Source organism: Scyliorhinus torazame, chromosome 9, assembly GCF_047496885.1.
Source record: "Scyliorhinus torazame isolate Kashiwa2021f chromosome 9, sScyTor2.1, whole genome shotgun sequence".
Taxonomy (NCBI): Eukaryota; Metazoa; Chordata; class Chondrichthyes; order Carcharhiniformes; family Scyliorhinidae; genus Scyliorhinus; species Scyliorhinus torazame.
In genome coordinates this window covers 265,591,301-265,618,165 of record NC_092715.1, presented here as the reverse complement: position 1 = coordinate 265,618,165, position 26,865 = coordinate 265,591,301, and the positions used below count along the sequence as shown (strand labels likewise).

Sequence of the window (26,865 nt, the reverse complement as noted above, 5' to 3'; positions counted from 1 at the left end):
GTTGTCTGCCTAGATTATGTGCTCCGGGGGCCCTGGAGCGATGAAGAGTCACAGGGACTGGAAAGGTTAACTCTGTTTTTCTCGAGGGCAGCACGGTGGCTCAGTGGTTAGCACTGCCACCTCCCGCCGCTGAGGACCCGGGTTCGATCCCGGCTCCGGGTCACTGTCCATGTGGAGTTTGCACATTCTCCCCGTGTCTGCGTGGGTCTCACCCCCACAACCCAAAAAGGGTCGTGCAGGGTAGGCGAATTGGCCACGCTAAAGTACCCCTTAATTGGAAAAGAAATGAACTGGGAACACTAAATTTATTTGTTAAAAACTCTCGTTTTTCTTTCTCCGCAGATGATGCCAGACCTGCTGAGTTTTTCCAGCACTTTCTGTATTTTCTCTCCTGGAGTTGCACTTAAACCCACAAACCTCTGACTGGGGGGCGGGGGGTGAATGCCACCCAGGTGTGCCATCGCTGGTACCTTTTTCTTATTAATTGTGCCCCTTTAAGATGTGGTTCTTGTGAGGTGGCTGAAAGTATTGTGAGGAGGAATTCCCTGACTTCCGAATTTACACTCAGGCGTTCCCAGTCTTTGCTACATGTCGAGCGAGCCCATCTGCACACAAGAAGGGGTGCAGTGGGGAGAAGGTGGCATTCACACCCACACACAGAGTGGGTTTAAAACCCTGAAAGACAACAGGTCAGAACCAAATCAGTGATTTATCCTGTTTGTTAATGAAATACTGAGGCTGGAGCACCCATTGGGCGAGGTTTGTATCCGCTCTCCTGTTCGCCCACCCCTCCGGGCCGCAGTGGAAGATCCCAGAATGTTGCGAGCGAGCAGCTGAGTTGGGAGTTCCAGGGAAACTGACACAGGCTCAGGCGGAGTTAGAGCAACTTTTATTCTCAGCCCCATGCCCACTGGAAGCAGTGCTTGCTGAGTGCGGTTCCAGGCTAGCTCTAATGTGAAAGACAGCTGGGTGCAAACCCAGCCCGGCCCCTCGTCAGGAAATGCCCGTGAGAAGAGGAGAGGTGAGTTAAAGCGCATCTGTTGGGGCCGATTCCCTCCGTCCTTTTGTGTTTGGCCGAATAAAAATGTAATTTAATCTCCAAAACAGCTCACCTTTTTTCCCTCCCCCCAAAGAAGAAAATGACTTCCATAAATCCAGTCCTGAACTTCCCCTTTGGGGGCGGGGGGGGGGGGGGGGGGGGGTTTACTTCCATGCACAAGGATTGTATTTCACCATTACAATTCAAAGGTTGGCTGAGCAGAATGTTGCTTTGGTGAGGAGAACAATAGCCGGGCCTTTGTGGGGACAGAGTGCAATTAATTGGAGGCTCTTTCAAACAGCCAGCAGGGGCCACGATGGGTCGCATGGCCTCTCGTGTTGTAGGATTGTGATTAAGTGGGAAGATTGATTTACCTTTTTATCCCGAGCCAAGTACAATCTGAGAGTTGGAATCGTTTTTCTGCGATAGGAGAGTGTCCTATGACAAAATATCTACCTTTTATCGTTAAAGGTATTCTCCCAGGACCATGCACTGATTTCAGACGGAACTGAATGAAATAATGCAATGGCTGGGGGGTTATTTGACATGGGGTCCCTGTACATTATAAACACAGTTGATTGCATTAATGGAAAGCCACCTATAGTTGCAGAATTCAATAAAAATCTGGAATTTAAAGTCTAATGATGACCATTGCTGATTGGTGTAAAAGCCCATCTGGTCCACGGTAGCAGCGGTTAGCACTGTTGCTCCAGGGTCCCAGGTTCGATTCCCAGCTTGGGTCACTGTCTGTGCGGAGTCTGCACGTTCTCCCCGTGTGCGTGGGTTTCCTCCCGGGTGCTCCGGTTTCCTCCCACAGTCCAAAGTTGTGCAGGTGAATTGGCCATACTACATTGCCCTTTGTGTCCAAAACGTTAGGTGGTGTTACTGTGTTACGAAGATAGGGTGGAGGTGTGGGCTTAAGTAGGGTGCTCTTCCCAAGGGCCGGTACAGACTTGATGGACCGAATGGCCTCCTTCTCTTAATTTCTATGATAATGTCCTTTTAGGGGAGGAAATCTGTCAACCTTGCCTGGTCTGTAGCTTGACTGACCGAGGAAGGTGCATCAGTAACGGTATCGAGTAGCAACCCGCAAATCCTTCCGACACCTGCCAATGCCAGATAGTAAGAGGAGGAGAGATTCCTGGTCAATGCGATGGAATGAAGGTTGGAGGCTTGACCATCACTATCCATAGCTCCAGACCACAACATGCACGTAAAAGTGCCAATTACCACAGCAACTGGGACTTCCTGAGTAAACTATAGCACTATGCTCTGGGACAGGTGTAATATGCTTCAATTTCAATGATTTATAACCATCTGATCAGCATAATCCTTTAGGATGAAAACTACTTACAATAACATAATTGAAATAATGTGGAGATGCCGGCGTTGGACTGGGGTGAGCACAGTATGAAGTCTTACAACACCAGGTTAAAGTCCGACAGGTTTGTTTCGATGTCACTAGCTTTCGGAGCACTGCTCCTTCCTCAGGTGAATGAAGAGGTCTGTTCCAGAAACACATATATAGACAAATTCAAAGATGCCAGACAATGCTTGGAATGCGAGCATTAGCAGGTGATTAAATCTTTACAGATCCAGAGATGGGGTAACCCCAGGTTAAAGAGGTGTGAATTGTATCAAGCCAGGACAGTTGATAGGATTTCGCAGGCCAGATGGTGGGGGATGAATGTAATGCGACATGAATCCCAGGTCCCGGTTGAGGCCGCACTCGTGTGCGGAACTTGGCTATAAGTTTCTGCTCGGCGATTCTGCGTTGTCAACGTTGGCATCTTTGAATTTGTCTATATATGTGTTTCTGGAACAGACCTCTTCATTCACCTGAGGAAGGAGCAACGCTCCGAAAGCTAGTGACATCGAAACAAACCTGTTGGACTTTAACGTGGTGTTGTAAGACTTCGTACTATAATTGAAATAGTCACCAATCTTGCATTGTATGAAGATAGCAAATATCCTTATGGCCCTGAACTCTGGTTGGTAGGAACATATCAGCCATGATCGAATGGCACAGCAGACTCAATGGGCCAAATGACATAATTCTGCTCCTATATCTTATGAACGTCTGGTATTCCCTTTGTAAACCTCACTGTCTCTCAATCTCTCTCCTCTTTAAAGCCTCTCTCCTGTACATTTGGCCACTTGTGCAATTTGTGTGCCAAATTCTGTTTGATAAGTGCTCCCTGTGAAGCAATTTGGGGTGTTTTACCTGGTGAAAGGTGCTAGATAAATAATAGCAGTTATTGTTGTAATACTGGCTGCTAGAAGGAAAAAGATTCAATACAAATCTGTGATTAATAGCATCTGGAGGAGAAAACAATGGCATATGTTGCAAAGGAAATGGGGTAAAAAAGAACATGGAACATACAGTGCAGAAGGAGGCCATCCGGCCCATCGAGTCTGCACCGACTCACTTCAGCCCTCACTTCCACCCTATCCCCGCAACCCAATAACCCCTCCTAACCTTTTTGGTCACTGAGGGCAATTTAGCATGGCCAATCCACCTAACCTGCACGTCTTTGGACTATGGGAGGAAATCTGAGCACCCGGAGGAAATCCACGCAGACATGGGGAGAAGGTGCAGACTCCACACAGACAGTGACCCAGCAGGGAATCAAACCTGGGACCCTGGCGCTGAGAAGCCACAGTGCTAGCCACTTGTGCTATTGTGCTGCCCACAAAGCGTAAAGCCTTGGCATGCAGTCATAGAACCATTGAAAAGTTACAGCACAGAAGGAGGCCATTTGCCCCGTCTTGTCCATGTCACCTGAGGACACTCTGATGCCGTTTCTAATCCCACCCTCCTGCGCCCGGTCCATAGTCCTGTAGCTCACAGCACCTCGGGTGCAGAGCCAGGTACTTTTTAAAAGAGTTTAGGGCCTCTGCCTCCACCACCAACTCGGGCAGTGAATTCCAGACTCCCACTGCCCTCTGCGTGGAAAAAATGTTCTTCCTCATGTCCCCTCTACACCTTCTGCCACTTATCTTGAATCTGTATCCCCTGGTTCTACAATTCTCCGGGGAAACAATTTTATCTTGTCTGCCCTACCTCTTCCCCCTAAATTTTGTACACCTCCATTAAGTCACCCCTCGCCTTTGTTCCAAGGAAAATAACCCTAACCTATCCAATCTTTTGTCGTAGCTACATTTTTCCAGCCCTGGCAACCTTCCTGTAAACCTTTTCTCTCCCTCTCGCTCTCTCTCTCTCTCGAGCACAATTGCATCCTTCCTGTAATGTGGTGACCAGAACTGCCCACAATACTCCAGTTGTGGCCTCAACCCGTGTTTTATACAATTCCAACATTATAGCCTGACTTTTATATTCTATATCTCTGCCCATGAAGGAGAGCATTCCATATGCTTCTTTTACAGCCTTGCCTACTTGAACATCTCTGTGTCATCTGTAACACAATTCAAGAAATGTAGATGTGGAACCAACATTCCAGCCGAGATTTTGCATCACTCTGGAGCTGTGAATTCCAGCCCATTTCTACTCTTTCCAAATACCCTTGAATGTTTTTTTGGGCGACGTTAAGATTATTAAAGGGCTCAATAGGGTAGTTGTAGAGATGTTGACTTCTGGGGGAGACCAAAAGTAGAAGCCACAAATATGTGGAAAGTCACTAAATGATATAGGAAGGTAAATGGCATAGGATGCATCTGAAGCACAAACACCTGAGGGAGGAAGAGAGGATAGGCTAATGGAGTTAGCAGAATCCATTTTTCATTCTCCCCGCACCCCCCCCCCCCCCCCCCCCGCCCCCCCGCCCCCCCAAAAAAAAGAAACTGTCCAGGTTGTCCTTTGTCACAATGCTTCCCTTTGTTCTGCTATTAACACATCTGTTCTCTTAAAGTGCTACTATCAACACACTTCTTAGTCAATATCACCACCATTTACATTTCCTTTGTCTTTTTGTTTACAGCATATCTGTCAATGTTCCCCCTAGCCTCCACCTATTGCTGGCCCTCAACCCACCTTACAGTTCCACCTGACCCCCCCCCCCCACCCCCCCCCCCCCCCCAACCACCACCACCACTCGCATACCAGTATAAATCTCATTGTATTTCCAGTTCTCTCCAGCTCTGGCGTAGGGTCATCCAGACTCGAAACGCTCGCGTCCCTTCTCTTGCCACAGATGCTGTCAGACCTGCTGAGATTTTCCAGCATTTTCTGTTTTTGTTTGAGGCTTCTAACTTGACAACTGTTATCGTTGGTTTAGTTTAACCTGTAGGGGATGCCAACATTGACCCGGGGGATCTCTGGAATTACTTCGAAACCTTCAACGCAGAGACAGGTTTGGGCCCAGCTGCTCTGTGCTGGTGTCTGCACTCCACATGCCTCCTTCCGCACTCTTATTTCCTTCATCTTACCCTCATCCTGTCACTGTATCCTCTCCTTTCTGGCCTTCCTCAAATACATCTGTATGTTTAACGTGAGATAGATGTGTGGTAACTTGACCACAAAAAGGTAGTTGAAAACACATTATAAATTAATCTTATTTAATATATCAAAATGACCACGTTTAAAATACAGCACGGACTCAAAAATGGGAGCAGCTAGTTAAAACATCGAAATAACTGATTAGAATCAGAACTTATGGCCGTTTATATAGGAATATACATGGGTAGCAACAAACTAATGTTGCAGCACTTACTGATGATATCAGCAATGAATTTAAATAAGTTTCACAATCATAACACTCTACAACACCAACCACCCCCCCCCCCCAAACTTCTAATCCCCTTAAAGATGCAAATGCAATGAAACTAACTATACATTAGTCTCCAGAAGTATCACAACTATGTCATGTTCTGTGCAGTAACACTGGTGACTCCGTCAGCTCCTCTTCTACTTTGCTTTTCATGGTGGAGGCCACTGTAGCCTGCGGATCTCCGAACAATTCTCATAGTGAATGTATTTACACGTGTCCACGTGCAAGCAGGTATTGAGGAAAGAACAATCTCGCAGCACCTTATCCGTGGTGTTAATTCGGCTGAAGTGCCGCTTCTTGCGGGCCTGTCCAGGTCGTGGGCCGTCAGACGCTCCAGCTTGGTGTCGTGGTCGCAGAATTCCTGAACCTGGGCCTTCCCGCGATGCCTGAACTTCTCCACAATTGACTGCCCCTTCGCATTCTCCGCATTGTATCCTGTTCAGATCCGAAAACCTCAGGATATTTCTGAATGACACCCTCTGTCACTTTGTTGCCTTATCTCACTTTTCATTTCATTTCACCCTGGTTCAAGTGGATTTTCCCGAGCCAGTCATAGAACATACAATGCAGAAGGAGGCCATTCAGCCCATCGAGTCTGCACCGATCCACTTAAACCCTCACTTCCGCCCTATTCCCCCTAACCCAATAACCCCTCCTAACCTTTTTGGACACCAAGGGCAATTTAGCATGTTCAATCCACCTAACCTGCACGTCTTTGGACTGCAAAGAAGTTACTGTGAAAAGCCCCTAGTCACCACATTCCGGCGCCGGTTTGGTACACGGAGGGAGAATTCAGAATGTCCAATTCACCTAACAGCACATCTTTCGGGACTTGTGGGAGGAAACCGGAGCACCCGGAGGAAACCCACGCAGACACGGGGAGAACGTGCAGACTCCACACAGACAGTGACCCAAACCGGGAACCGAACCTGGGACCCTGGAGCTGTGAAGCAACAGTGCTAACCACTGTACTACCGTGGTACTGTCTCTCCGACACACATCTGCGGGCTGATTTCTGCTTGAGTAAGGGCTGGTGCCTGCTCAGAGCCCCACATTTCCCTGAAAGTCTTCTCACTGGTTGCCAATGCTCCTGTGTCCACCTCATCTTGATTTTCTGTCCATTGACCTCCACTGTCGCTTAAATAGGCCTCTGCACGCACCCCCTCCCCCTTTCAGAATAGTGCTCCTTTGCCTGGTCTGAACTTTCAAAGTGATGCGCCGTTGATTGAGGCTTTCTTGTATTAAAGTTCCCTGCTCCACCTTCCACTCACCACCGGCACCTCTTCGCTAAATGCCCTTTCTTGCTACACTGGTGAGAAACAGTGACCATAAATTTGCATTGATTCGCATAGTGTGACCTTCCGCACCTCAAAACACTCCACTGTCTTCGCCTTTTTACTTGTACCTTCTGTACTTGCACCTTCCCGTGTTCCGTCAAAAGCCTTCTGAATACCTTTCGCTTGATTGGCAGCTATTTCCATGCCCTTAAAATTTCTAGAGTCTTCTTAAAAGTGAGTGGCTTCTCCCAGAAAACACCTCTGAATGCTGTCCTCGTTACTGCAACAAACAAGTCTGTCCTGAAGCATGTCTTCTAAAACTGCCCCAAAATTTCAAATGTTCAGAGACATGGCGCAATTCAGTCACAAAAGTCGAAAACCGACCGGCCGTCTTCTGAAAATGACGATGGAATTTGAGACGTCGTACAATTACCGAGAGCTTGGGATTGTGGTGATTATGAACGAGAGTAACTGAATTCGCGAATGAAATGCCCCCAGGTTTCTGCGGTGCAGCTAAATTTCTCACGAGCTTGTAAGTCTCGACTCCACGCGCACACTTGGAGAATTGAGCTTTGTCCAGCCTCGTCCGCGAACCCATTTGCCAAGAAAAAGTGTTCCAAACTTTCCACATATTGGTTCCAGTTCTCTTTATCTTCCCCAAACTCACTGATCGACCCAAACACAGCCATGGTTGCTGCTAACTTGTCTTCCGGAGGTAAACTTAGCAAAACCTCTTGTTGAAGATGCCAAGACTCGAATTGTTTATCCTGTCTTCGTCGCCAAAAAGATATGGTAACCTTATCACAAAAAGGTAGTTCAAAAAACATTATAAGTTGATCTTTAATATATAGGAATAACAACGTTTAAAATACAGTATGGGCTCAACATCAAATAGCAGTAACAGTGGGGCAGCACGGTAGCCTAGTGGTTAGCACGATGTCTTCACAGCACCAGGGTCTCCGGTTCGAATCCCGCTTGGGTCACTGTCTGTGTGGAGTCTGCACGTTCTCTCCGTGTCTGCGTGGGTTTCCTCCCACAGTCCAAAGATGTGCAGGTTAGGTGGATTGGCCATGCTAAATTGCCCTTAGTGTCCAAAATGGTTGGGTGGGGTTACGGGGATAGGGTGGAAGGCGCTCTTTCCAAGGGGCCGGTGCAGACTCGATGGGCCGAGTGGCCTCCTTCTGCTCTGTAAATTCTATCTATAAGAATAGCTTTCAAACTAATGGCAGCTAAGTACCAATATACACCGGTACAAACAATAACTAATGACATCACAGCACTTACTGCTGACATCAGCAATGGATTTAAATAAGTTGATGCATAATCGTAATGCTTTATAACAAGACAGAATGAGGAGCCCTTAGTGGAGAATATAAATAATCACAGACCAGTTGGGCTAAATAGCTTTTGTCTTTGCTCTATATTTTATATACCTCTGTCCTATCAAAAACCCCTTTCAGATTACTTTCTCTGTATTTTGTTCTGGACAAAAGAGCCCCAGTTTCAATTTCATAATTACAGTTCTTTCAACACGTTTTGAAGAATGATCAGAATTTCCTGATAGTCTTGGTTTGGGTATCAACCCTCAATCTTTTTAACTCCGTACACCTTATTACCGTGACATCATAATCGGGGCTCGTCTCCTCAGACAATCCCTTGGCCACATCACCATACCCACTTGGGTCAAAGTTGTGCAACAGCTATTTTGATGCAGAACTTTTATCAAAGGCTTTCTGGAAGTTTGGGTTCATTGTGTCACAGACCAGCCTATTGTGAACCTTCTGACGAAAGGTCAGGGGTGACAGCAGAACCTATCTGTGCCTGAGACGGTTGACTGGGTACATTTCACACAGGTAATCTTCAAATCTTTCCTGATGGTTTGTTTCCTAAAACATAGCTCTTTGACCCAGCGTTTGGTAACTTTTCTAATATTGCCCATGTGGCATAATGCTGACTTTGATTTGATGAGCAATTCTGTGTGACCCCTTATGGGATTTTCACACTACGTTTATTCCAGTGTTAATGTTAGCCTAATTGTGACACTAATAGAGATTATTATTATTATTGTTACGGGATGCTTTACGTTCACGGTAGCACTGTTGCTTCACAGCGCCAGGGTCCCAGGTTCGACTCCTGCCTTGGGTCACTGTCTGCGGAGTCTGCACGTTCTCCCCGTGTCTGCGTGGGTTTCCTCCGGGTGCTCCGGTTTCCTCCCACCAGTCCCGAAAGAAGTGCTGATAGGTAATTTGGACATTCTGAATTCTCCCTCTGTGTACCCGAACAGATGCTGGAATGTGGCGACGAGGGGATATTCACAGTAACCTCGCTGCAGCATTAATGTCAGCCTACTTGTGACACTAATAAAGATTATAAATTATAAAAAACATAAAAGTTGTCATTGACAGTGGGTTGTGTTACCTTTTCTTTTTGGGGGTAGAGTAATTATTTTGAACATGTCAACTATTCCCACCTTTTCTTGCAACTCGATCATGTTTCTGTATCTGAGGGATATCAGTTTTTCTCGTCACTGTGTTGTTTACAATACTGGGAGATTTACATGTTGCATTTTATGTCCACCGCAATACTAATGTCTAGCTATTGTACCCCACATTGAGACACAGCCCACCTTAGCTGCTTTGAAAATTCTTGTATTTTGAGCTAATGTTTCTAACATTTCCTCCCAGATGTTTTTATCATAGAACATAGAAAATACAGCACAGAACAGGCCCTTCGGCCCACGATGTTGTGCCGAACCTTTGTCCTAGATTAATCATAGATTATCATTGAATTTACAGTGCAGAAGGAGGCCATTCGGCCCTTTGAGTCTGCACCGGCTCTTGGAAAGAGCACCCTACCCAAACTCAACACCTCCACCCAACACCAAGGGCAATTTGGACATTAAGGGCAATTTATCATTGGCCAATTCACCTAACCCGCACATCTTTGGACTGTGGGAGGAAACCGGAGCACCCGGAGGAAACCCACGCAGACACGGGGAGGACGTGCAGACTCCGCACAGACAGTGACCCAAGCCGGAATCGAACCTGGGACCCTGGAGCTGTGAAGCAATTGTGCTATCCACAATGCTACCGTGCTGCCCTTGAGAACAAATATTTTTATTTCTTATCTCAGTTGCTCATCCAAATGAAGCAATGTTTGTTTTGCTGTTTAGTTACATTTGTAGAAATGTTTTTGATTGATTTATGCTCGTACCTCATTCTCTTGAGGTTTTGTCTTGTTTAGTCATGTGATGGTTGCCACAGGCGAGAATCCACCAATACCAAGATTCGCAGTCTGCCACTGGGTCAGTGGCATGTAGCAATACGCCCCGTGGCACCTCTGATTCACTGGGTTAAAATCATTCAGGGGATGTGGGCTTCGCTGGCAAGGCCAGCATTTATTGCCCATCCCTAATTGCCCTTGAGAAGGTGGTGGTGAGTTGCCTTCTTGAACCGCTGCAGTCGGGTGGTGTAGGTACACCCACTGTGCTGTTGGGGAGGAATTTGAGGGTTTTGACCCAGCGACAGCGAAGGAACGGCTGATATATTTCCAAGCCCGGGTGGTGAGTGACTTGGAGGGGAACCTCCTGGTGGTGGGGTTCCCAGGTATCTGCTGCTCTTGTCCTTCTAGATGGCAGTGGTTGTTGGTTTGGAAGGTGCTGTCTGAGGAGCCTCGGTGAGTTACTGCAGTGAATCTTGTAGATGATAAACACAGGTGCCGCTGTTCATCGGTAGTGGAGGGGGTGAATGGTTGTGGAAGGGGGGAGCAATCAAGCCGGCAGCTTTGCTGAGGGTGGTGGCGAGCTTCTTGGAGTGTTGTTTGAGTTGTGCTCATCTAGGCAAGTGGAGAATATTCCATTACACTCCGGATTGTACCTTGTAGATGACGGACAAGCTTTGGGGAGGGTTCAGGAGGTGAGTTATTCGCCACAGAATTTCTAGCTTCTGACCTGTTCTTGTAGCCAGAGCAGTTATATGGCTAGCCCAGTTCAGTTTCTGGTCAATGGTAACCTCCAGGATGTTGACAGTGGGGGATTCAATGATGGCAATGCCATTGAGTGTCAAGGGGAGATGGTTTGATTCTCTCTTATTGGAGATGACCGTTGTCTGGCACTTGTGTGGCGTGAATGTAACTTGCTTCTTATCAGCCCAAGCCTGGATATTGCCCAGGTCTTGCTGCATTTGCACAGGGACTGTTTCAGTAACTGAGGAGTTGTGAATGGTGCTGAACATTGTGCAGTCATATCAAACATCCCCATGTCTGACCTTGTGTTAGAAGGAAGGTCATTGGTTAAGCAGCTGAAGATGATTGGGCCGAGGACACTACTCTGAGGAATTCCTGCAGTGATGTCCCAGGACTGAAATGATTAACCTCCAACCACCACAACCATGTCCCTTTCGGCCGGGTATGACTCCAACCAGTGAAGAGTTTTCCCCCTGATTCCCATTGACCCCAGATTTGCTCGACGCCACACCCAGTCAAATACTGCCTTGATGTCAAGGAAGTATGGCCTCCTTCTTCCCTGCACTGTTGGGAGGTGCCATCTTTCGGGTCAGACATTAAACTAGGTGCGAAAGGCCCCATGGCAGGATTTCGAAGAGGAAGGGGGAGTTTTGACCCAGTGTCCTGGCCAATACTTATCCCTTAATCAACATCACTAAAACAGATTATCTATTTATTATCATGGTTTGGCGTGGGAGTTTGCTGAGCACAAAACTAGCTACTGCATTTTCTATAGTATAACAGCGGCTAGACTTTCATTGGCTATAAAGTGCTTTGGAATGTTCAGAGAATGATAAAAGACAAGTATATCAATGTAAGCTTGTCTTCCTTATGCAACTGTTAAGGTCACAGATTGTTAATCTTTTCATAGTGTGCTCCAGGAGCGGGACATTGTATCAATAATCCTTTTTGGAACAGTTTTTGTGTTTACTGAGTGCCTTTCTGTGCTTTTACATGTGCTCTCACTCTGCATTCATTGATATTTGCTTTTTTTGGGGGGGGGGGGGGGGCTGTCAATTGCATTAAGTGTGTTCCACTGATGTAAAAGCTGCATTGTCCTCATGGAACTATTTGGTTAACTCCCCAATTCTAGCTCGTTGCAATTGTCTGCGCAAATAAAGTTCAGGATCCGTGCTAAATACTCAACCACCCAAATATGTTGCTTAAGTCTCGGCTGCCGCACCCAGTGCAGTATTGAGGCAGCCTGCGGCGGATGTTTTGGGCGAGATGTTAAACGTGGGCCTTGTTGCCCCCTTGGTTGGTGTAAACAATCGCATGGTGATCATTCAATGGTGTCATGGTCTCTCAATCAACAGCACTGCTGAAGCAACAGATTATCTGGGCCAATAATCACATTGTGGGAGCTTGCTGTGCATAAAGTCTGCATGCAGACTGGGTGACCGCTTTGCAGAACACCTTCGGTCCGTCCGCCAGCAGGACCCAGACCTTTCTGTCGCTGCCAATTGGATTGGATTTGTTTATTGTCACGTGTACCGAGGTACAGTGAAAAGTATTTTTCTGCGAGCAGCTCAACAGATCATTAAGTACATGAAAAGAAAAGGAAATAAAAGAAAATACATAATAGGGCAACACAAGGTATACAATGTAACTACATAAGCACCGGCATCGGATGAAGCATACAGGGTGTAGTGTTAATGAGGTCAGTCCATAAGAGGGTCATTTAGGAGTCTGGTGACAGTGGGGAAGAAGCTGTTTTTGAGTCTGTTCGTGCGTGTTCTCAGACTTCTGTATCTCCTGCCCGATGGAAGAAGTTGGAAGAGTGAGTAAGCCGGATGGGAGGGGTCTTTGATTATGCTGCCTGCTTTCCCCAGGCAGCGGGAGGTGTAGATGGAGTCAATGGATGGGAGGCAGGTTCGTGTGATGGACTGGGCGGTGTTCATGACTCTCTGAAGTTTCTTGCGGTCCTGGGCCGAGCAGTTGCCATACCAGGCTGTGATGCAGCCCGATAGGATGCTTTCTATGGTGCATCTATAAAAGTTCACCTGAGGAAGGAGCAGCGCTCCGAAAGCTAGTGACATTGAAACAAACCTGTTGGACTTTAACCTGGTATTGTAAGACTTCGTACTATAAAAGTTGGTAAGAGTTAATGTGGACATGCCGAATTTCCTTAGTTTCCTGAGGAAGTATAGACGTTGTTGTGCTTTCTTGGTGGTCGCATCGACGTGGGTGGACCAGGACAAATTTTTGATGATGTGCACCCCTAGGAATTTGAAACTGCTAACCATCTCCACCTCGGCCCCGTTGATGCTGACAGGGGTGTACAGTACTTTGCTTCCTGAAGTCAATGACCAGCTCTTTAGTTTTGCTGGCATTGAGGGAGAGATTGTTGTCGCTACACCACTCCACTAGGTTCTCTATCTCCCTCCTGTATTCTCAATCGTCGTTATTCGAGATCCGGCCCACTATGGTCGTATCGTCAGTAAACTTCTGGATGGGGTTGGAACCAAATTTTGCCACACAGTCGTGTGTGTACAGGGAGTAGAGGAGGGGGCTAAGTACGCAGCCTTGCGGGGCGCCGGTGTTGAGGACTGTTGTGGAGGAAGTGGCGTTGTTTATACTTACTGATTGTGGTCTGTTGGTCAGAAAGTCTAGGAACCAGTTCTCTCGCCACTGATACTGTTAGACCTATTGAGATTGTGCAGCATATTCTATTTTTGTTATCTTGCTGTTAGAAGTGGCTGCTGTGATTCCTACCTGGCAACAGCGATCCTATTTCAAATTGTTTTCCATTGTCTGTAAAAATACTTTGGAATACCCTGAAAACGTGATAGGTTCTATAGAAATGCAAGTCTGTTTTCCTTTGTGGATGAGGTACGGGAGCCCCTCCTCCATGAATCTATGAATCCTTTATTTTTAACTCCACTGAGATTTGTTCGAGGATATGAGAAACCATATCATTCCGTTTTCCCAGGCTTGTGCCCAGTTTTTTCTGCGATTCTGATCTTGTATTTTAATAATTACCAAATGTCTGGACGTATCACATATTCATGGCATGGTCAAATGTTCAGGCATTTGATTTCGCAGATGAAAAATATTTCCACTATGCAAAGTGCCCCAGGGTGGGGGTGAAGTCGCAAGATTGATGCTGCCACAGAAAATAGAATGAAGGACCAGGTTAACACACCCTCCAACCCCAGCCCGCTGCCTGCCCGACCCCAGCCCGCCACTCCCTGCCTGCTCCTGTTTCAAGGCAGCTGAATTTTCGGATCTGACCTCCGCACGAACTAACCAATGAACAAACTTGGTGACAGCCGATCCATCAGGGTATCTGCAACATTCAGACAGCGTCTCGGGCATAGTTTAAAATAATTTAATAATTTATTTGCTAATCACTCCTGCAGAGCCCCATGGGACATTTTACTGGGTTGTTGGTTCTACATAAACAAAGTTGTTGAATTTTGCTTGATTTAAAACCTTGTATTTTCGATCTTGTCGTCTTGTTGTTCTGTGCACCCACCCCCACCCCCAGCCACTCCAATTTCTGTTTCATCAGATGTTCTTAATTTTTCTGCTTTTCTGAGATTGTTTATAGAATGGGGAAGCCGTCCAGCCCATCAAGTCTGCACCCAGTCTTTTGAAGAGCAATCTAGTTAGTTCTGCTCCCTGGCTCCTTCCCCATATCCCTGCGACTTCCTTCCCTCTGTTTCTCATTCCCTTCTGAAAGCAGCTGTTGAATCTGTATCCATTGACCAGATTGGGCCAAGTTTTGGCGGATGGAGTTTAATGTGGATAAGCGTAAGGTTATCCATTTTGGCCGAAGAAATAGAAAGGCAAATTATTATCTAAATGGAAACCGATTCAAGATGCGCCTGGGCAGAGGGATCTGGGTATCTTTGTTCATGAATCACAGAAAGTCGGTGTGCAGGTTCACCGTGTAATTAAAAAGGCTAATGGAATGTTAGTGTTTATTGCAGAAGGACTGGAATATAAAAGTAGAGAAGTGTTGTTGCAATTGTACAGGGTGTTGGTGAGACCACATCTGGAGTATTGTGTCCAGTTTTGGTCCCCTTATTTGAGGAAGGATGTGTTGGCATTGGAGGCAGTTCAGAGGAGGGTCACCAGATTGATTCCGGGGATGAAAGGGTTGACGTACGAGGAGAGATTAAACAGTTTGGGCTTATACTCGCTGGAGTTTAGAAGGATGAGAGGGGATCTGATCGAGGTGTATAAAATACTAAATGGGATTGATGAAGTAAATGTTCCCCCTTGTGGGGCAATCTAGAACGTGAGGTCACAGATATAGGTTGAGAGGCGGTAGATTTAGAACTGAGATGAGGAGGAACTACTCGCGAATTTGTGGAACTCGCTGCCCCACAGTGCGGTGGAGTCTGAGTCATTAAATGGTTTCAAGAAAGATATATATATTTCTGACTTTAAAATGGGTTGAAGGGATGTGGGGAACAGATGGGGAGGTGGATTTGAGACCAGGAAGAGATCAGCCATGATCTGATTGAGTGGCGGAGCAGGCTCAAAGTGAATTGCCGACTTCTCCTAATTCCTGCGTTCCTATCCTATTAGGCAGTGCGTTTCAAATCCAAACAATATGTGCTTTACTGTTGCAAAAGTCTTTCCTCTCTAACTTCTAGTTCTTCTTCCAATCGCCTTTAACCTAACCATTGTGATTATTGAGCCTTCAACCATTGAGAAGATTTTATTGTATCTGAACCCTACATGACCATGACCACTACCTTCCCAACACCTTGGCTTTTTCCATGAGAACAATCCCAGCTTCTCCAGCCTCTCCATGTAACTGATGTCCCTCAATCAAAGGGTGGTGGTTGATGGGAAATGTTCAGACTGGAGTCCAGTTACTAGTGGTGTACCACAAGGATCTGTTTTGGGGCCACTGCTGTTTGTCATTTTTATAAATGACCTGGAGGAGGGTGTAGAAGGATGGGTGAGTAAATTTGCAGATGACACTAAAGTCGGTGGAGTTGTGGACAGTGCGGAAGGCTGTTACAAGTTACAGAGGGACATAGATAAGCTGCAGAGATGGGCTGAGAGGTGGCAAATGGAGTTTAATGCAGAAAACTGAGAGGTGATTCATTTTGGAAGGAATAACAGGAAGACTGAGTACTGGGCTAATGGTAAGATTCTTGGCAGTGTGGATGAGCAGAGAGATCTCTGTGTCCATGTACATAGATCCCTGAAAGTTGCCACCCAGGTTGAGAGGGAAGAAGGCGTACGGTGTGTTAGCTTTTATTGGTAGAGGGATTGAGTTTCGGAGCCATGATGTCATGTTGCAGGTGTACAAAACTCTGGTGCAGCCGCATTTGGAGTATTGCGTGCAATTCTGGTCGCCGCATTATAGGAAGGATGTGGAAGCATTGGAAAGGGTGCAGAGGACATTTACCAGAATGTTGCCTGCTATGGAGGGAAGGTCTTATGAGGAAAGGCTGAGGGACTTGAGGCTTTTTTCGTTAGAGAGAAGAAGGTTAAGAGGTGACTTAATTGAGGCATACAAGATGATCAGAGGATTGGACAGGGTGGACAGTGAGAGCCTTTTTCCTCGGATGGTGATGTCTAGCACAAGGGGACATAGCTTTAAATTGAGGGGAGATAGATATAAGACAGATGCCAGAGGTAGGTTCTTTACTCAGAGAGTAGTAAGGGCGTGGAATGCCCTGCCTGCAACAGTAGAGGACTCGCCAACACTAAGGGCATTCAAATGGTCATTGGATAGACATATGGCGATAAGGGAATAGTGTAGATGGGCTTTAGAGTGGTTTCACAGGTCGGCGCAACATCGAGGGCCCAAGGGCCTGTACTGCGCTGTAATGTTCTATGTTCTATGTTCTAATCCTAGGTTGTCCGAGGCCCAACCATCCCAGCTGCTTCATCAATGTCCATCCTTCCATCATAAGGTCAGATGTGGGGATGTTCACTGTGCAGTCATGTTCAGCGCCACTCGCAACTCCTCAGTCACTGAAGCAGTGCATGTGAAAATGCAGCGAGACCTGGACAATATCCAGGCTTGGGCAAACAACCTTCAAGCCACACATGCCAGGCAATAACCATCTCCAACAAGAGAGGATCTAACGATCACATCACCCCTTCGACGTTCAATGGCAATTACCATCGCTGAATTCCCCCAGTATCAACATCCTGGAGGTTACCAGTGACAAGGAACAGAACTAGACCCAGCCTTATAAATACTGTGGCTACAAGAGCAGGTCAGAAGCCAGGAATCCTGCAGTGAGTGACTCCCCTCCTGACTCCCCAGAGCCTGTCCGCCATCTACAAGGCACAAGTCAGGCGTGTAATGGAATACTCTCCACTTGCCTGGATAAGTGTGGCTCCAGTAACACTCCAGAAGCTCGTTGCCATCCAGGACAAAGCCTGCTTGAGTGATATCGCATCCAGAAACATTCACTCCCTTCATCACCAAAGCGCAGTGGCAGCCGTGTGTACCATCTATAAGATGCACTCTAGGAATTCACTAAGATTCCTCAGGCAGCACCTCCCAAAGTCACGACCACTACCACCTAGTGATGAGCAACCTTAGCTTGTGAGTGGCACTCCATCATCTCACTGGGCCGAAAGATTGAAATGGGCTTGTTCACTAACTATGATTCTTGAATAAGATGAAATACATTTAATAACACGCCGAATATTTCATGACAAGTGTGCTTAATCATTAATATATTAAGAGAACTGTCGTCAGATTCAAGTGGTTAAAAACAAGATAAATATTTACACTTAATTGGACAGTGAGGAAGTGCATGCTCTCACAGTCAAAGTTGTGAGCAATAAGGGCAGCACGGTGGCGCAGTGGTTAGCACTGCTGCCTCACGGCACTGAGGTCCCAGGTTCGATCCTGGCTCTGGGTCACTGTCCGTGTGGAGTTTGCACATTCTCCCCGTGCTTGCGTGGGTTTCACCCCCACAACCCAAAGATGTGCAGGGTAGGTGGATTGGCCGCGCTAAATTGCCCCTTAATTGGAAAAAATGAATTGGGCACTCTAAATTTTTTTTTTATAAAAAAAAAAGTTGTGAGCAATCACTCGCTCTTGCTTTAGGTGCGTCTCACTTCAATCATACCCGATAGAAAGAAAGCAACACTGGATTGGATTGGATTTGTTTATTGTCACGTGTACCGAGGTACAAGTGAAAAGTATTTTTCTGCGAGCAGCTCAACAGATCATTTAGTACATGGGAAGAGAAGGGAATAAAAGAAAATACATAATAGGGCAACGCAACATATACAATGTAACGAGTATAAGTTAAGTAAAAAGTGGATCTGTTTGGGAGAGCTCGCAGAGAGTCTCCTCGCTCCGGCGCCATCTTGGTAAAGGTGATGGAAACCTGATGGAAACTAGCGGAATGTGGAAACTCTGCATGTGGGCCACAGGCTTGTGGCCCACACTCTGAACCCTGATGGGCAGCATGTGGCCCCCGGGGCCACAGGAGGCCCACCACTATTCTAGAAGGACAAGGGCAACCGATACATTGGAACACAACCACCTGGAAGCCCCCCCCCCCTCCCTCCCTCCCTCCTCCCAATCCTGACTTGGAAATGTATTGGCCGTCCCTTCGCTGCCGCTGGGTCACAATCCTGGAATTCCCATCCTGACAGCACAGTGGGTGTACCTACGCCTCGGGGACTGCAACGGTTCAAGAAGGCATCTCACCACCACCTTCTCGAGGGCAACTGAGAGGGTCAATAAATGCCGGCCTAGCCAGCGACATCCACATCCCATAAAATTTATTTAAGAAAGAAAACAATGGGACCATTGTTGTGAGCCTCTGTACTCTCTAAAGCCTAACCTCCTTTTCTAAAGTGTGGTGTGAATGAAATGTTGCTTATTCGTTTTGTGTGCTTATGGTTTTACGGGACTGTCAACCCAACAGTGATAACATTTCATCTTGTACTTCCGGTTGCGGCGATGACCAGCTAAGCCGCACGTTTCGGCGGCTCCAGCTCGAACGGACCTTCGGGCTCTTTTATGAGCCCCAACGGGGAATTTTTTCGGGAAGAAACCCGGTGATGGGTGAGACAACAGGGAGTCGTCGTTCCCCCCCCCCCCCCCCCCCCCCCCCCCCAGCGAAAAAGAAAAATATCGGCGGTGGCGGCCAGATCGCGAAGAATCCTCGAGGACAGGGACAGAAGGAAAAAGGAGCAAGATGGCGGCGGAGGGAGCCCAGGCGACATGGGGGCCGGACCAAGACGAATTTTTGAGACGGTGTGTGGAGCTGCTTAAGAAGGAGGTGCTGGCCTCGATGCTACAAGCAATTGAGGGGCTTAAGGAGACACAAAAGACCCAGGAGATGGAGCTCCGCGTGGTGGAGCAGAAGGTGACGGACAACGAGGACGAGGTCCTGGGCCTGGCGGTCAAAACGCAGGCGCTCGAGGCGCTCCACAAAAAGTGCATTGAAAGGATTGAAGTCCTAGAAAACAGATCATGGAGAAAGAACCTTCGGATCCTGGGTCTCCCCGAGGGACTGGAAGGAGCGGACGGCGGGGCTTACGTGAGCACGATGCTACGCTCGCTAATGGGAGCTGAGGCCCCCTTGGAAGTGGAAGGGGCCCATCGGGTCCCTGCGAGGAGACCAAAGGCGGGAGAACCACCTAGGGCGACGATCGTGCGATTTCATCGCTTCAATGACAGCGAGGTGGTTCTGAGATGGGCCAAAAAGGTACGAAGTAGTAGATGGGAGAATGCGGTGGTACGGGTGTACCAGGATTGGAGTGCGGAGGTGGCGAGAAGGAGGGCGAGTTTTAATCGAGCCAAAGAGGTGCTATACAAGAAGAAGGTGAAGTTCGGGATGTTGCAGCCGGCGCGACTGTGGGTCACGCACCAGGAGAGGCATCACTACTTCGAAACAGCGGAAGAAGCATGGACCTTCATTAAAAACGAGAAACTGGATCTGAACTGAGGGACTGATGTTGGAGGGGAAACGACAATGCTGATGTATATAGAGATGTAAATTGGGGAGGGGGGGACACTGAGAAATGTGGGCGCCGGTGGGGGGGAAGAAGAGACATAGGCGGGGGATGGGGAATGGGAGTGGGGTGGCAGAGGGAGCTGCGCCACGAGGGGCGGGGCGGCTCTAGAGAACACAGGGCTTACTGGTCTTGTTCCCGCGCCAGAATGATAATGGCGGGAAGATAGGCGCAAGGTAGATGGGAGCTCCCCACACGGGGGGGTCAAGGAGAGAGCGGGAGAAGCCGGGGTCAGTTGAAGTCAGCTGACTTTCGGAAGCAATATGGGGGGAGTAACCATGCTAGATGGGGATCTAGTTGGGGGGGGGAGGTGGAGGATAACTGGGTTGCTGCTGCAGAGATCGAAGAGGAACTGGTAAAAGAAAAGGTGGTCGGGGCGGGAATGCGCCGCCTGGGGAACGGGTGGGTGTGCGGAACCGGGACATGGGACTGGCCTAGAGAGGGTGATGGCTAGTCGACAGGGGAGGGGGGCAACGTGAGAGGCCTAAATGGGCCGATTAAAAGTGCCCGAGTGTTCGCGCACTTGAAAGGACTGAGGGCAGACGTGGCCATGCTTCAGGAGACGCACCTGAAGGTGGCGGACCAAGTTAGGTTAAGGAAAGGATGGGTGGGACAGGTGTTCCACTCAGGGCTGGATGCAAAGAACAGAGGGGTGGCCATACTGGTGGGGAAACAGGTGTCATTCGAGGCTAGGAACATTGTAGCAGACAGCGGAGGCAGATATGTGATGGTGAGTGGCAGACTGCAGGGAATGGAGGTTGTGTTGGTTAACGTATATGCCCCGAATTGGGATGATGCGGGATTTATGAAGCGGATGCTGGGACGTATCCCGGACCTGGAGGTAGGAAACCTGATAATGGGGGGGGACTTCAACACCGTGCTGGACCCAGGGTTAGATAGATCTAGATCTAAGACTGGAAGAAGGCCGGCAGTGGCCAAGGTGCTTAGGGGGTTTATGGACCAAATGGGGGGAGTGGATCCATGGAGATTTGTTAGGCCGATGGCCAAAGAGTTCTTCTTCTCCCATGTCCACAAGGTGTACTTCCGGATAGATTTCTTTGTTTTGGGAAGGTCACTGATCTCGAGGGTGGAAGGAACTGAGTACTCAGCCATAGCTGTTTCAGATCATGCCCCACACTGGGTGGACCTGGAATTAGGAGAGGAGAGGGAGCAGCGTGCACTCTGGCGATTAGATGTGGGATTACTGGCGGATGAGGGAGTCTGCGGAAGGGTGCGAGGATGTATCAAAAGGTACCTGGAGGCCAATGGCGACGGGGAGGTCCGAGTGGGAGTAGTATGGGAAGCACGAAAGGCGGTGGTCAGAGGAGAGCTGATCTCCATCAGGGCCCACAAGGGGAAAATAGAGGCCAAGGAAAGGGAAAGACTACTGGGGGAGATTTTGAGGGTAGATAAGGAATATGCGGAGGCCCTGGATGAAGGACTATACAGGGAGAGGCGACAACTCCAGACGGAGTTCGACCTGTTGACCACAAGGAGGGCGGAGGCACAGTGGAGGAAGGCACAGGGGAGGAGGTATGAATATGGGGAAAAGGCGAGTCGCCTGTTGGCCCATCAGCTGCGAAAGAGGACAGCGGCGAGGGAGATAGGGGGAATTAGGGATGAAATGGGAGCTACAGTGCGGAGAGCAAGGAAGATAAACGAGGTGTTTAAGACCTTTTACGAGAGACTATATAGGTCCCAACCCCCGGAGGGAAAAGAGGAGATGCGGCAGTTTTTGGACCAATTAAGGTTCCCGAGGGTGGAGGAGCAGGAGGTGGAAGGCCTGGGGGCGCCGATTGGGGTGGACGACGTTACCAAGGGGCTGGGGAACATGCAGGCAGGGAAGGCCCCGGGACCAGATGGGTTCCCGGTGGAATTCTATAGAAAATATGTGGACTTGTTGGCCCCGCTGCAGGTAAGGACCTTTAACGAGGCCAGAGAAGGGGGGACCCTACCCCCGACAATGTCGGAGGCGACGATATCGCTAATCTTGAAGCAGGATAAAGATCCGCTGCAGTGCGGGTCCTATAGGCCTATCTCACTGCTAAATGTGGACGCCAAGTTGCTAGCAAAGGTGCTGGCAACGAGGATAGAGGATTGTGTCCCGGGGGTGGTGCACGAAGACCAGACAGGGTTCGTAAAGGGGAGACAGCTAAATGTCAATGTGCGACGGCTATTAGGGGTGATAATGATGCCCCCAGCAGAGGGGGAGGCAGAGATAGTGGCGGCAATGGATGCAGAGAAGGCATTTGATAGGGTGGAGTGGGAGTATCTATGGGAGGTGCTGAGGAGGTTCGGGGACGGGTTTGTCAGCTGGGTTAAACTCCTCTATGGGGCCCCAACGGCAAGTGTGGTCACAAATCGGCAAAGGTCGGAGTATTTTCGACTACACAGGGGAACAAGACAGGAATGCCCGTTGTCCCCATTACTGTTCGCGTTGGCAATTGAACCACTGGCCATAGCGCTGAGAGACTCCAGAAAATGGAGAGGGGTGATTAGAGGGGGCGAGGAACACCAAGAGGGGGGGTAAATCGTTTGGGTTTTTGGAGGGGGAGAGGGGGCGGGGGGAGTATTACTTTGTGTTATTTGGTTAGTTTACCATGTGGGTTAAACAATGTTACATTGCAGTTATCATGTTACCTTTTTTTTGATTTGTAAGGGAAAAAATTGTGTTTGAAAACTTTAATAAAATATATTTTTTAAAAAAAAAACATTTCATCTTGTGCGTGCCCAAGAGGCCAAGTCCTGGCTAGCTGATGCTGATAAAATTCTGCAAATTCCACTTTAGATTGCTGAGTACTTCAGCTGATCTGCAGTGGTTTATTTCTCTGGTGTGTTTATCAGATTGCGACATTACCAGGAGTGCATTGTTTCAGAGGAATTTGTGCTGCCGTGGAACCTCAGAATCTAGAGAAATAAAATGGTTCACCGTGGCAACTACCTTGACTCTCGTGGTGATCATTTATTTACCTTGCTGCGGAAAAGTTGTTTTAAAAATTGGTCGGAAAAATTATTTTCCAAAGAATTATTGACTTGGGAATTTTCCCTCCAATGTGTTACCATCAGAAGCTGTCCTTGGAATATTAAGCTTCCTTCCTCTCGAACATTGAAGTCATTTACAAACTGTGGTCTGTAGTCATGGTGTTTTTCCTGTTCCTATTTTGAGAGCGCTTAGAAATGTAGATTTTGTCAGACGTGCAGAAGGTGACACGAGTGATGTGTATTCAAGTCGTTTGGGGTCGGTTATCATAGAATCATAGAATTTACAGTGCAGAAGGAGGCCATTCAGCCCATCGAGTCTGCACCGGCTCTTGGAAAGAGCACCCTACCCAAGGTCAACACCGCCACCCTATCCCCATAACCCAGTAACCCCACCCAACACTAAGGGCAATTTTGGACACTAAGGGGAATTTAGCATGGCCAATCCACCTAACCTGCACATCTTTGGACTGTGGGAGGAAACCGGAGCACCCAGAGGAAACCCACGCACACACTGGGTGGATGTGCAGACTCCGCACAGACAGTGACCAAAGCCGGAATCGAACCTGGGACCCTGGAGCTGTGAAGCAATTGTGCTAACCACCATGCTACCGTGCTGCCCTATGCGGGTTGCAGGTGACTTTCTCCCCTCCTAAGGCTGGCGGGTTCACCATCCAAAATCTTGTCTGATGTCCAGTCTATACTGAACTGGGGTGGCACGGTAGCACAGTGGTTAGCACTGCTGCCTCACAGCTCCAGGGTCCCAGGTTCAATTCCGGCTTGGGTCACTGTCTGTGCGGAGTCTGCACGTTCTCCCCGTGTCTGCGTGGGTTTCCTCCGGGTGCTCCGGTTTCCTCCCACAGTCCAAAAATGTGCAGGTTAGGTGGATTGACCATGCTAAATTGTTCCTTGGTGTCCAAAGGTTGGGTGGGGTTACTGGGTTACAGGGTTGGGGTGGAAGTGTGGTCTTAAGTAGGGTGCTCTTTCCAAGGGCTGGTGCAGACTCGATGGGCCGAATGACTGTAAATTCTATGAAAACTGAGGGAGTGCTACACTGGTGGATCTAAAAGATCAATTTTGAAGATCAGCACCCCTCCTTAACCTCCTAATCTCTTTTGGCTAATGATCATGCCTCAACCAATATCTCCCAACCGATGACTCCATTGCTACATGTGGGAGCTTGAGTGGAAAACTGACTCTCAGCTTTGCTACAATACAGCAGTTACACTCTGTTACCATCATTGTGGGTCTTTAGATGAGGTTGTTTGTGGACTGTATTTCTAGACAATGCTGGAGGCAAGGCTGTTGGCATACCTGGCATTTTTAATGAACATTATATAACTACATTGTATATAATTATATAGCACAGCACAAGGCTCTACATGGAACTACCTCTCATCATACTCTGTCATGTAATTATGCATCACTGATATAGGCTATTTACATATTTACCATTAAACCTTTACATTACAACCGCACATAGAAGTATTTCATTGGTTGTAGGGATTGTGCTGAAGTTGTGAAAGGTGCTACATAAATGCAAATAGGTGAAAATAATCAAAGTTTGTCGATGGTGCAAGTTTAGAACCTTGAAAGAAAGGAACTATTGCCGAATGGCATTTAATTTGGCAAGCTGTGGTGTTTTGCGATGGACATTTTATATGAAATGAAAATCGCTTATTGTCACAAGTAGGCTTCAATGAAGTTACTGTGAAAAACCCCTAGTCGCCACATTCCGGCGCCCTTTCGGGGAGGCCGGTACGGGAATTGAACCATGCTGCTGGCCTGCCTTGGTCTGCTTTAAAAGCCAGCTATTTAGCCCAGTGTGCTAAACCAGCCCCTTATATGATGCTTTTCACCACCACAGGATTTCCCAAAGTGTTTTACGTGCAATCGAGTTCTTTTGATGTGTGGTTACTGATCTAACGTAAATGTAGCTGTCAATTTGTGCACAGCAGCCTTCAACTGGGAGTGTTCCTCTAGATTTTGGGCCTGTGTCTCTCAAGTCGACCACTTTAAACAACTCAGTCCGTTTACTTTGACCACCTCCACTTTGAAAATCTTACCCCTGTTTTGGAATCCATCTTTGGCTTCACCCCTTCCTCCTCCCTGTCTCTAACTTTCTCCAGCCCTGCAGCCTGCCAAGATCTCCGCAGTCGTCCAATTCTGCCGTCTTGAGCCTCCCCGATGTTAATCGAGGTACCATTAGGCTCTGACTTGTGGAATTCCCTTCCTCCGCCTCTTTCCTTTTTTAAGCTGCTCCTCAAAACCTACCTCTTGGATAAAGACGTTACTCAACTGCCCTAGTATCTCCCCCTGTGACCCGGTGTCACATAATAAAGCATCCCACTGTGGCTCTATCGACATACTGGTACTCGACTGGGCTAGAGATGACCTTCTGCAAAAGACAGATGCCACCTAATACAAATCACAGTCAATATGGTCTTCAGAATTGGGGAGAGGAAATGGACAACGAAGAGACAATTTCAAGGTCCCATGGGTCATGGGGAGGGAGTTACTGATTTGCGATGCATAAAGTCTGCCGTTGTCTGGGGCAGGCGATGATTCAGATGTAATTTTTTTTTTTGTACGTCAAGACTATTCTCTGGAGCTGCGTATTCGGTGAAGAAGGTTTCCTGCAAGGTTAATTGATGAGACTCCCTCAGTCCTGTGCTGGCAATGTCAGCCTCAAGATGTGTGCCAAAACTTTACTGGGACTCTCCTGAGTTACAACGGTTGTGGGTTTGTTATCCAATGAGCCCACTCCTGGATATATACCTACGTCCACTGACAGCTAACTCCTGTTTTGCTTTAAACGGAGGGACCTGTCATTCTATTTCCCTTGGATGGTGTCATAATATGCACTCATACACATCATGAGGTAAAGACAGGCAGTGATGGATACCCAGGTTAGCCAATCAATACACAGGACAGAACACAACCAATCACTAGACAGACCACTAAAGGGGGCTTCCCACTATAAAACACATGAGGTGTCAGCACTCCGCCTCTTTCCACTGGTGACAACTGTAGTGACAGTCAGGGTGTATATATCAGTTAGCACCTTCTACACGTGGCTCAGGGCTAGCCTGATCTAGTTAGTTATAGTTAGTGTACATAGAGTGTCAACCCACAGCAAGCTGTGTGCCTTGTTACAGAAGTTCAATAAATCTTATTGAACTAACGTCTAAGTTTGGTGTCTGCTTTACAGTCTAACTGCATCCAGTTGCAGTCCAGGGTGTTACCCCAGGGTGAATAACCTGACAGATGGATCGGTCAATTTAAAATATAACACTTTTGTTTGTGTTAGGACTTGATGGAGGGTCCAGAACAAGATGATTTGCTCAATCGATACATGTGTGTGAACAGCATTTTCTGTTCCCTTTTAAAATTTGATTTCTAAGCATTTCTTTTTCTATCCAGTATGATGCTGCACTGAAACTTGAGCAAAGACTTGGTGTTTATACAACCCAGAGAGTACAAATTAAAGTCTTAAAACTAGTTGTTACTGGCACCTTTGACCAGCACTGTTCTCAGTACATGCTGTATGTTCAAGAGAGAGAGACTGAGCACTGTGGTGATAATGAAAGCCTTTTTAAAAAAAAAAAAATGGATTTTTCTTCAGTGTTTTAGGTCTCTTTGAAAACCTGGCAACACTCTTGCCAAGGAATTTTTATAGCCAGCCTCTACTGTGCTTCTGATGGGAATAAAACTGGGGGGGGGGGGGGCAAAAAAAAACAATAACCAATGGGGAGAGGCGAGTACTGTGTGGACAAAACCTCTTTTCAGACTCCACATCCCACACAATTTGACACAAAGGAATTTTGTGTTGGAGAAGTGCGCGTGCCGGAGATGGGAATTGTGTTCTGTGTACTGC

The 26,865-nt window shown here is 47.6% G+C and overlaps 1 protein-coding gene across 2 annotated transcripts in view; it reads left to right on the top strand.

Moving 5' to 3' along the window:
* The window catches only part of tjp2a (tight junction protein 2a (zona occludens 2)), a 184,537-nt gene that overhangs the window by 26,423 nt on the left and 131,249 nt on the right, over positions 1-26,865 (top strand). Inside the window, exon 1 of one of the 2 annotated variants that reach the window (XM_072517405.1) lies at positions 844-1,021. The exons of the other annotated variant lie outside the window; for it this stretch is intronic. Within the exon in view, the coding sequence (XP_072373506.1) occupies positions 1,001-1,021 (21 nt within the window). The 5' untranslated portion in view covers positions 844-1,000. Of the gene's footprint in view, positions 1-843; positions 1,022-26,865 lie in introns of those variants that run through there. 2 annotated transcript variants of the gene reach the window in all.